Here is a 12,502-nt window from a genome sequence, read left to right as displayed (position 1 = left end):
CAGGACCATTTCGGAGGTGGCCGACTCCTAACAGGTAGGGGAATGCAGGGTGCATTGTCTGCATGGCTGGGACACAGCAGCTGCAGTAACAGCAACTATAACTCCTCTTTTTATTTGTGTTGTCATTATGTGCATAAAACTGTAACAGCAAAGATGTCATTGACAGCATGCCCTTTTCTTTGCCTGGCCTCCTAGAGATCATGGTTTGATTCCTATCTCTAGGGGAAGGGAAGAAAAAAAAGAAGAGAGGAAAGAAAAAAAGGGAAGGAAGGAGGGGGAGGAGGGAGGGAGGAAGATGTGGAAGGAAGGAAGCAGAGGAGGAAGAAGGAAGGAAGAACCACATCTACTATCCACTTCCTTAGAGGTCCTTCCTTCCTCACTGAGAAAGATTGAAAAGAGGTAAACACAAGCCTGCTCTTCTGTAGACCCATCTATCCTGAAATGTCAGCTCACATTTGTATGTCGGCAGGACATCCTGACCCTAATTAGCGGAGGATAGAGTTTGAGCCCTGTGCCACTCAATCAGGAACAAGCAGGCACATTATTACGCGATCAGAGATCACGATCAATAGTGACCTCTCTCTCTATTGCATCAACCTCAATAAGTTGATCTGAAAAGTTACTTTGTTTCAAATGTGTTTGGGAACATTAACAATAACTACAAAGCAAAAAGAAGCATGTATGCAACAGTTGAAGAAAAAGTGCAATACACCTTCTTTCATTACAAATTTTTACTAACAAAACAAGCAACTGACTCACATTCCTCACATAAGGAAATGATTTTTAAATTTGGAGGGAAAAATTTTAATTTGAAAGCAGAAGTGTAGAGGACAGGAAGTCTGTTTTTACCTTTTCATTTCTTGTCTACTTATCAGCTTCTTTCCTGTCTCCATTTTTAGTCTGCCTTCATTATGGCCAATAGAAATTGTAAATGAAGCACTCACATGGGTTTTGGAGACAAACACAAATTGTTTTATGATATCAACATTAAGTAAAAACTTTCTACTGAAATAGATTGTGAAACTTGAGATAAATTAAGTTATAGATGAGAGTGAACTGATGTCAAGTTCTTGATATATTATTATTATTATATTTTATGATGAAAAAAGTATTCTACATCTGTGCTGAAATTTGTGATGAATAGAAGAGTCTACGACTATGTGTCCAACAGAACAGCCACATGTGGCAATCGAGAATTTGAAATTATGAGTAATGTGAATGAAGTAATGCACCGAAAACTTTATTTAATTAGTTTAAGGTGAAATTGAAATAGCCACACATGACCAGTAGCTATCCTGCTGTACAGGACAGCTAAATTTGAATAAGTGAGAGGTAATAGCTAGCCACAGGTTCAGAGATGTCTTCTTGAAGGAGATGAGAATGTTCAAGTGCCAGGCAGGTTGACAGGAAGGAGCAGGAAGTCAAGGCAGGGTATTTGAAAACGTGTGTTTACAAATATAGTTGGCTTTTGTGGTAGGGAAGATACCTTAGTAAGTAAAGTGTTTGCCACGTAAGTACGAGTTCAATTTCCAGCACCCATGTGACAAAATTATTAGACCCGACAGCACACACCTGTGATCCTAGTACTGAGGAGCAAAGACAAGAGTATTCCTGGGGCTTGTTCGATAGCTCATGTTCAGTGAGAGACCCTAGCTCAAAATGTAAGGCAGGCAGTGAATGAGATTAACATCCAATGTAGATCTCTGGCCTCCATACACACATGAACGTACACAAAAAAAGACATGTGCAAAAGAACATGTTTGGCTTTTAAGAAGCCACTGAAGTTTAACATCCACACTCATAAAGCTTGCTTTCAATGTGTATTTCCAATGGTCAGCCCTGCTAACATACATACAAGTAACATACAGACCTAGCAGGTTGTGTTTATATATTTAGGAATCTATGTTTCTATCTTTATCTGTTTATACACATATACATAAATGTATGTAACAGCATTAATGAAAATATAGGCCATGAATTTTGAGATTATAATCTCAAGAATAAAAATGAATGCAACTTTGAAAAAGTATTGTAAAGTGAAGCTTTTAAAATCAGGAACTGTGATTATAATATTATATCTTCTTCTTTTCTCCTTCCAGAAGCCCCCCATACCCCTCCTTGCATTTTTGAAAATTCATGGCCTATTTTTTCATTAATTGCTGCTACATACATTTATGTATATGTGTAAGTACAGATAAACATAGAGATATAGATTCCTAAATATATAAATATAACCTACTAGGTCTGTATATTATGCATATGTATGTTATCAAGGCAGACCACTGGAAATACATGTTGAAAGCAAGCTTTATGGGTATCAGGAACACAAACTACTGTTTGAAACAGAGGGTCTTCATTTCCAGGTACCCAGATTCCTAAAATCAAAACTAACGAACATTTTCAGGACAGTGGAGAAGAGAGAAGCCCCATGTTGCTGCCTGTGGAATCGGAGGTGATTGCCATGTTGCCTCTCTGTCATTCTGCTTCATCTTACCTCACTTTTCGGGTCTGCACACCCTCTCCACAGTTCTCTTGCATGTCCACAAAGGTCACCTTGCAGACACTCCATGGCTCTGTGACCCATATGTACTGGTTGCAGTCACTGTGGCACGGGACGACTTCATACACCTGAAACACACATCTGGTGATCTCAGGCTGTGCAATGGGAGTCGGGGGTGGGTGGATGGAAGATGCCTATATCGTCACGGTCACTATTTCATCCATCTATTTTAATTCCTCCCCATGATTGTTCATACTCTCAAGTAGTAAGAAAGATCTAGTCTAGTCAAGAGGGGGAGCTTGGGCTGAGCTGCATTCTCTGTCTGCTTTTACCCAGTGAGTGTAGATCTAACCCACTAGGTCAGATTTAAAACATATTTTCATAAACTGACATTTAGCATATTATATTATAATCTTCTGGACTATCTGCTTTGTAAAAGGTTTTGTGTGTCTAGTCCTTAGCCTCAGGCACTCTTGTGCTAGATGCTCAGTGGAGATTTGTCAAATGAATGAATGAATGAATGAATGAATGAAGGAATACTGCAAACATTTGTTCTTCAAATAAATATAATCTAGCCATCTTTACATATAAATATGTATAGTTGTAAGAATTAATATTTTTTATATAAGAAACTGAAATTATAAATAAATGGAAATAAATCCATTCTTAAAACTAGTCCTCAATCACTTGAGGTATGGAAACAAGGTCCTAAATAATTTTTATATGATATATAGCTACAGACACAACTGTAAGCAGCAAGGACCTCACAGAGCACAGCCAACTATTTGTGGTTATTGTCCACAAAGCTTTCAGTCTCAAATACAGTATGTTATGTTTGTTCAGGAATTCTAGAACAATGAAGCAATTGTGCTGTTTTCCAATGAGGAAAATAAGTAGAAGAAATAAATGGACCAACCAAGAATACAACCATCAAAGAAAAATATTTTAAAACATTTTCATAATATATAAAAATTCAATTTTGTTTCCTATTTTACACGCACACTCTCTCTCACACTATGGTATATAAATGATTTATGCAATCACTTCCAGGAAACAGATTTAAACAGTCCTTTGGAGCTATTTTGCACATTTGGAGGACTGAAAACCAAAATAAAGCAGAACTACCCCAGATAAGAAGTAAAACATATGCACTGTTGGAATAAGACTCTAGCTAATGGCACAGCCAGCACAGTCCCATTTGGTGTGTTAAAACAGGACCATTATCACATGGCTAAACGTCCCCCACCACTCCGAGGTAATGGAAGAGTTAAAATGAAGGGGACCTGCTGCTATTCCTAATCCTCTGATAGATGGATCATTATTCCTCTTTGTTGTGGTAAATGCAAATTATTTCATAGACATCTCCAAGTAACCATTTTAAGCCCACCATGCCTCTCTTCTTCAAGCATAAATAAGAGGTTCTGTTGCCTCATCAAAGTGGGATAGGTGAAACCTACTCACTCCACCCCATCTCCTCAGGCCCTATAAATAAATTCCGGTAACTACATAAAATAAATAGGGACAGGCAGAGGCAGATCTAGTGGAGAAAGTAATGATTATTTTAAGAACTCTGAAGAATCAGGAGATAAGAATGCTCACCTGTGCCTGGGGTAGTGTTTGGCAGGAATGAAGAAAAGGACAAAAAAAAAAAAGGTTAAAATGTCAGTTATTTTGATAAGAGCTCACAATCTACATTTCAGTTATAAGGACTTTTATATAAAACATTATTTTTGTAAAAGACTAGGATGTCTTTCTTAGACTTTAGGAAATATAAATCAACCATTTAATAGGACTTAAATTTAGGATGTATAGACAAGGACTGCACAACCAAAGAAAAGATTGCATGTGCAGGATGACCAAGCTTCAAAAACTGAGTGGATCTCCCAGCCCCTGCCATGGTAAACTGAACTATGACTTCAAATAAGTGATGAGCCAACTGATAAATGTCCTGTTGTGTATATATGGACCCACCTACGGATCCATCTATCCCTCAGTTCACTTTAATCCATCCATTCATTTTTAGTGAAATAAGAACCTTAGGACTTAACTTCAGCTAGGAAACAACTTCAGAGACCATTTTTCAAGTCAAGGGACTGCTATATTTTTACCGAGGAATTAATTATACTAAAATCTGCATGCCTTATATTTTTAAACATCACCATACATTTTGTATATTTTATTTTCTTGACTATTTTACTAATACTTAAATCCCTGTTTATTTTGGAAAGTAACAATGGAAGTGTCTTAGTCTAGCAATTTGTACAGTACAGACAACTTAGGACATGGTCATGATGAAACTTTGGAAACAGAAGCGCTCAGGCAAACGTGGCATATTTGCATTGCATACTGACTCATTGGACACATACACTCATGAGGTGTTGCGTATATGAGAACGTCCTCTTTGTTAGATCACAATTTATTAATATTTAAATTTGTCATTGGAAATTCAAGATTCCCTAAGTTGTAGACAAGCATTCTTCTGGATCATATATATGTCACCTCTGCTATTCTGTTTCATATTCACATAATTAAGTGCTGCAGATGAATTTCAGCTTTGGAAATGAACACTTGCAGTGTAGGAATATAAAACATTCCGTGAAAAGGCAGCACAACTGCCAGTAGATGGCGATAGTAGAGTGTATTATTCTCTCTCCATTGCCTAAATTCATCAACTTTGGAAAACTTCAGACTGAGAATACTTTCTATGAATTTAATTCTTCAATGTTTCCATTTTTATTTACTTAAAATACTTATTAACTTACTTATTATTTAATTAATATATAATTATAATTAAAATTGTAATAATATAACTTAATACTTATTTACTCTTTATGTGGTAAAGTTCTATTGTTATCAACAGTCTTAGGTTAATCAGAAGGAAACAGAAAATAACAATGCAGCTAGAGATTAAAATGAGATAGGCTATGTCCCCATGAAACAGCTTTACATATTTAAATACTTGGTTCATTTAATCATGGCTCAAATTCAAAACATAACATCTGCACACACTCTAAATCCATTCTGTGCTAATTTACATGCCGATAAACTGTGATAACAATTGTCTGTTCTGTTACACTTAAATTAATCACAACTCTGTCATTAGCCGTTTTACTCTTTATCTGCAATAGAATACAAATAACAATCACTTGCAGCAGCTAATGAAGTGTGCCTGCAAGCCCTAACACAGCTCCAATGTTAGAAAAGGCAGAGACTAAATTGCTAGTATATGTGTATATATATATATATATATATATATGCATATATAAGCTTTGATGTTCTTCATATTTATTTTCTTGAATTTATTTTTACACAGAGTAGATTGAAAGGAATAAATAATATTTCCCCTAATTTTAGAGAACACTCAAGTCCTTTCTTGGCTTTTATGTTTAGTACTTGGTAACTGAGAACTCTCTCTAGTAGTCTAGGGAAACCATAAGAATTATGTGACCTCATCACAGCAGTAAGGCACAATTGTATGGCAGATTAAATACCTTGCCATTATTCACAAGATAGGTGTCATTTTACCTCTCTGGAATTCTGTTCCTATCTAGCTGCTTGCAGGATTCTGAATCCCCAGAGAATTCAGAGATAATATAAATAATTTGAGATTTTAGTAAGTTACATGTAATTTACTCAGACCTTATAAGAATAGAAATCGATCATATTCCTTATTCAGGAACAATTATTTAATTTTGTACATTTTGGAGAGATAATTGATCCTTGGGAATCTCAGAAATATCTTAATATACTTGGTGTTAGAGAAATACCTGGTTGACATGGTCCAGTTTGGGGCAAGGCCTTCCTCCATTATAAGGCTTTTCTCGAAGCCACTTGGACCTGACCTTCACGCCGCTGCCACAGGACTTACTGCAGCGAGACCAGTTGGACCACTCACTGAGCTTGCAGTCTGAGGGGCAGGGGATGATGCATGCTTCTTCTATGTAACCTGAGCAGAGGAAAATGGAACAAGAAGTTGCCACGTGTCATTCTCCGCCTCACACCTGCCATTCCAGCTCATTAGAAGGTCCACTTTGGACTTGACAGCAGCATGCAAATGAAGAGATGTCTGTGTCCTTAGGGACTCAAATTAAATTCTGCAGGGAAATGACACATCTATACCACGACTGTGTTAAAATAACAGCTGAGTAGCTGCCATATGATCTGCTTAGGATTCATGCCCACCATGTTTCAATATTTCTGACTCTGTGACAGCTCTTGTTTAATTGACAGTAACCTGTCGGCTAACCATCTTACTCTCAATGCTGCCAGAACGCTGTTAAAAAATCTCCTAACACAGATTTCTGTGACACCTTATGTGTTAATGCCACACACTGGCAGGGCTCCGAGTCCTCACAGCATTCTTCCTCAAGAAAAGCCAGTCTGTCTCAATAACCATCTGAAAGAATCCATTTAAGTTAGTGCCTTGTGTTTCCCCTTCCTTGAAAATCAATTCTGAGGAGGGAAATTGAAGGATGTTATGCAAACAACGCCTCATATCTCCACAGCAGTGTTACTATTAAAGCCACACCTAATCTTGGGTCCATTTGACTCTCTTGGAATTTTAACTGTATTAGGCAGAAACAAGAAAACAAACACAGAGAGATGATTGACAAGGCTAAGAGCTCAGGGAAAGGAATGGTGTAGACTCATTCCATCAACTGACTAGCTAAAAGAATAGTATATAGATTGCTTTCAGGAAGCAGGCTGCTTTCTTTGATTACTTCTTTACTTCCAAATTGACATTTCATAATATCAAATATCATGAAACATCAAATAGATGGAAAAGCAAAATTCCTCTGGTCAAAAATCAAATGCCTATTCTTCCTCCTTCTGTATATTAACTTTAGAAAGAAGTCAAAATCAGTCTGCTTCATCATTTTACATCGATGGCACAGACTAGATCATGCAAGTGACCACCATATTCACAATCGACTAGGGGACAGGTAGATTGAAAACATGTTGAACTAAAAAATCATATAACATAAAAAATCAGCTTATCTTTTGAATTTTTGTATATTTGCTGGGTTGTATAGTTAACATCTAAATTTTAGGGTTTTAGATCATCTTTAGGCTCCTTTTCTGAAATTCTGCCCTTACTATTATCACTCAATATCCACTTCTCATCTTCCCCTTCCTATGCCAACAATCATTTACTATGGGGCTTTACAAAATTGCATTTTAATTCACATTTCATATAAATGAGACCAAATGAAACAATATCCATTTTTGTTTTTATTTAGTTAAATGGTTTCCCCATATCGAGGCTGGATAAGGCAACCCAATAAGAGGAAAAGAGATCCAAGAGCAGACAAAAGGAGGTTCTATAATAAACAAACAAACAAACAAACAAACAAATAAAAGATTTAAATGTTGACAAAATCTACCTTTTTTTTTCCTCTATGTTTCCTTGTGCTTAGGTTTTATGTCTAGGAAATTGTTTCCTAATTCACACTCACAAAGGTTTATATTCTTTTTTTCTCTGAGAGTTCTATAAATTTGAATTTTTCTTTGCTTTAAATTTTCCATATGAGTAAAGGGCCCATTCTTTTGCATGTACTCACTGACATTACCTATAGTGCCATGGAATCAGTCATCAGCTTTCCGAGTCATCCCGATCCCGTTTCTTGAAAGCTTTTGCTCTCCACATTGAAGGAAGGGTTGATTTCTGGACCTGAGGTTTCATTCCTTTGTGTCTATCTCTAGTCTTAGTTCCACTCTGATTTGACAAGTTTAACTTCAGAGAGAGCTTTGAAATCAGGAAGTGTGAATATTTCAATTTTATTCTTTCTCAATATAGATTTGGTTATTTTTGAATCATGAATTTTAGAACAGCTCTTCAATTTCTGCAATTAAAGATATTTGGAATTCCAATGGGAATCACTTCAAGTCTGCTCAACTTGAGTGTCTTGCCATGGTAACAATCCAGGTAGTTGAGAAGCTGGGATTTCTTTCCATTTATTTGGTTCTCTCTCTTCTCTCTCTCTCTCTCTCTCTCTCTCTCTCTCTCTCTCTCTCTCTCTCTCTCTCTCCCTCCCTCCCTCCCTCCCTCCCTCCTTCTTCTTTCCTTCCTTCCTTCCTTCCTTCCTTCCTTCCTTCCTTCCTTCCTTCCTTCCTTCCTTCCTTTCTTTCTTTCTTTCTTTCTTTCTACAGGTTCTTTTCTGTGTAATTGTCCTGGAACTCTCTGTAGACCAGGCTGGCTTTGAACTCATAGAAATCAGCCCATCTCTGCTTCCTAAGTGCTGTCATTAAAGACATGTGCCACCACTGCTTGGCTCTTTAATTTCTTTTAATGACGCTGCTTGATATTTTTGTGGTACTCAGGTCTTAAATTGATTTTATTAATTTATTTCATATTTTACTTTTATACTTTATATATTTTTTGGTACTTTATATTTTAAAAGTAAGCAATAAATATTGGTATCTTCAAATACAGAGAAATCAGAACATCTTTAAATAAAAATGGCAGGTTTCTATATAGCCTTGTTTCCAAATTATATTGGAAATTTTTTCTTAAATAATTATTGATGCATATGTAATTTTAAGAAGTAATATGCAGAATTTCTTTGTATTCTTTCTCCAGTTGCTTTAATACAATCAGAATGTACTTTCAACTGAGATATTGACACTGATACATTCCACTGAGCCCTCTCAGGTATCATCAGTTTTACTTGTACTTATTTGCATGTATAGGACTGACGCAAGGGACCCTGTAGTAAGACGCTGGTGAAACCCATAAAATCTGGAGGAGGTACAGATTTATGGCATATCTTTCTGTATATTAGCTCCTATATTCTGTTAGAGATATTCATATGTTTAAGACTTTTTATCAAATATCCACTACATAACAATATTTTTGTATTTGTTCAAGTTCATCAAAGAAATTCATGAAACCAAGACTCTAGAGTCCTCTTTTGATTGTTTTTCTTAATTATAGTATCTTATTGCTAAATAAAAATTAATAATTTTATTGTTAGTAACAAATACATAATATTTTATTTAGCAAAAATATTGCTAATAGTGTTTGCTATCTTGACTTCTTACAGTGTAGAATAGTTTTATTTTTAAAAACTACATGTAATTTGACTCATACAGTGTGTGGTTTAGACATTAAGTGTCCCCAGAATGTCCTCAAGTGTTGAGTAGTGTTGGTCCCAGCTAGTGGAGTCAACCATTCAGAAGTGATTGTAACAGGTGGGCTCTAACTTCATCAATTAACCAGTCTAGTAACGGATTCATAATTTTATAGCATTACTGGGAAGTGATGAAAAGTAAGAGATGAGATCTAGGTGTGGTGTTGAAAGGTGTATTCAGTGTATTGGCCTCTCTTCCACCCTCTGGGGGTGCAATCACGTGAATACAGATGCACTTTAACTTTCTACCACATTCTGCATATCCTCAGAAAGAAACTACAAAGCTAGTTAAAGTGGCACAATCAACTCTAAAACTGTGAGCCAAATAAACCCCTCCTCTGTTTTTAGGCATACTTTTTCACAGCAGCAAAAAGCTATCTAACCCATAATGTATGTTGATTTGTAGTTTTTTTTTTTTTTTTACTCTATATTGCATCGTGAGATTCTTTCATCTTCTGTATGCTGTTGGAGACTATATTTTATTGTGGGAATGTGTTATGTCTTATTTATTCATTGTATTGGTTGGTGAGCCTTGAGGTAGTTTTAAAAATGAAGTTAATATTAATACATCTGCTATGAGTATTTCAGAACATGTATTTTGGTAAGTTAAGCATACACTTTGATGTATGTATTCCTAGGAGAGAAACATGAATTGGGGGCATGCACCTTATATCACTTTATTATTAGCCAAGGATGAGACAATTTTAAAAATGCAATCACAAATCTGATGTAAAGAGTAAAGTACAGTGGCAACTGCAAAAGATGAGAAGGTACCTGGAGAGGTTATAACAGCCATAGAATGTTACAGACAGGCGAAGGTGACAGTGCTGTTTGGAATATACTTTTGATTCTGAAGCAGGCAGCTGATGTGTTCATAAAGATCTAGAAGAAGGTCTAACAAAGAACTGAAAGGAACTTCAAAGTTCTGTTTACTAAACATTTTCAAAGTGTAGTTATTCCTTTAATAAATTGCAGCGATTGACTTTATGTTGCTTTTAATTGTGGTTTGAGGTGGGGAAATAAGCCAACTTCAGTGTTTTGGGTGGAAACCTTTTAAAGCCTAGATTCTTTGTTCTAGAAAGATTTAACATGCTTGACTTCAGACTAATTTATCACGTATCACTGTGGAAGAAGGTATAACAGTTTTATATCTGATTTTTCAATAGTATATTTCAGAAAACATTTAAAAAAACACCTATCCCTTAAACTTTTAAAAGGTACAAATTAGGAAAAAAGATAAAGATGAAACAGCAGAAGACTATATTTTCAGTCTCTTCATTTTATTTCCCAACGTGTAGCTACATTCAATAATTGCCTGTCGTGTTTATCTAGCACTATTAAAATGTTTAATGCTACCAGTGAACCGCCAGATAAGCATTCCCTTGCCTGCTCTGCTAGGATCATTTTTGAGGGCAATTAACATCAAACAATCACAGGAGATGGAACATTTCAAGCATTTTAAGGCCAAATAAATTGCTGGCAACTTATAGCAATTTATAGTTTCTGAGGAATGCTAAAACAGAATAAAGGACTTCATGTTTAGGATGTTAAAACTTTCAGCAATTCAAAACCAACTCTGACACTCAAGAAAATCAAGATGAGAATTCTGGTCATATGTTTTTGAATCCTTTTTATGGCTTGACTACTGCTTCAGTTAGAAAAAAGACAAAATCCTATCAAGCTTCAAGGGGCAACCGCAGGACATACTGCCTCTCAGACATGTGCAATCACCTCATTCATTTGAATTATGAACATGCAGATAAAGAAGCTGTCAACAACCTTCACAATTAGTAAATTATGTTCCTGAAAGGTGCACTGTAGATGATTAAATAATTCATTCTGAAAGCACATGGTTCATATTGGTTAGTGTGATTTACAGCTTTGTGAATACGTAACTCCAGTGCAGTCTTTGAAACATTGGGATTAGTCTAAAAAGAAACCTCAAAAATATCTTCCATCTCATATGTATAAATTATCTGGATATAACTATAACCAGGACCTGGGGAATTTAAGTAGACTTTATCAGAGACTGGAAAAATTGAAAACATTATTTTATAAGTTACATATTCAAAACTGATGATTTGAAAACTTACAGAAAACCAAACTATAACATATATATCTAAACTCCAATATTTAAATGTTCTCCTCCAGCTCATATATTTGATGAAAAATTGTGAATCAACATTGGACAATTAATTATCATGGTGAAGTGCCCAGGTAGATATGACAAAATACCATTTTGATTTTATTTGTTTGCTTTAGATACACATGAAGGCACAGTTCTTCATATTTACTATGTACTTATGCACATTCTCAGCATCATTAGAACAGCTGAAGGGTTTATTATGTTACTTCTGTACCATGTCTACTCAATGGCTAAGTACGTCTAGGTTCCTTTAGGTGTATCCAAACACTAACAGAGTAGAGTTCTCTATATAAACTCACATAACAGTTCTACATATTTCACAATTGTGATGCAACAAAATAAGTACCAAAGAATTCTCCATTTACACTGAAAAGCTACCATCAGGTCAGGAAGATGGCTCAGCAGGAAGGAGTACTTGCCTTTAGGCCTGAAACCCTAAGTTCTGTCCATGGAGCCCACATGATGTAGAAAGAGAATACACTCCTACAAGCCATCCTCTCACTTCTGTGAATGTTGTGGCACATGCTCTCCCCCACAATCAATCAATTGATCAATTAATAAAAAAGCTACTTGGATGTCACCTATATTATCGCTTCATCTAGCTCATTTAAGGTCCTCTTGTTCCCTTTCACTGACATTAGAAGCTATGAGAGTTCAAAGATTAACAGAGAGAGGATTAAAATACAGTGGCAGAAACCACCAGTAGAAAGTTTTTCTACTCTTGTT

The 12,502-nt window shown here is 35.9% G+C and overlaps 1 protein-coding gene across 2 annotated transcripts in view; it reads right to left on the bottom strand.

Annotated features, from left to right (window-relative positions):
• Positions 1 to 12,502, bottom strand: part of Thsd7a (thrombospondin type 1 domain containing 7A) — a 387,216-nt gene that overhangs the window by 29,315 nt on the left and 345,399 nt on the right. For both annotated transcript variants that reach the window (XM_028894646.2, XM_028894648.2), the window contains exons 14-16: positions 6,268 to 6,446; positions 4,100 to 4,105; positions 2,495 to 2,628 (exon numbers count right to left, since the gene is read on the bottom strand). In XM_028894646.2, coding sequence (XP_028750479.1) covers positions 2,495 to 2,628; positions 4,100 to 4,105; positions 6,268 to 6,446 — 319 coding nt within the window. The remainder of the gene's footprint in view (positions 1 to 2,494; positions 2,629 to 4,099; positions 4,106 to 6,267; positions 6,447 to 12,502) is intronic.

This window comes from Peromyscus leucopus, chromosome 3, assembly GCF_004664715.2.
Source record: "Peromyscus leucopus breed LL Stock chromosome 3, UCI_PerLeu_2.1, whole genome shotgun sequence".
NCBI lineage: Eukaryota > Metazoa > Chordata > Mammalia > Rodentia > Cricetidae > Peromyscus > Peromyscus leucopus.
The sequence above is the reverse complement of the archived record's forward strand: the minus strand, read 5'-3'. Positions and strand labels throughout refer to the sequence as shown.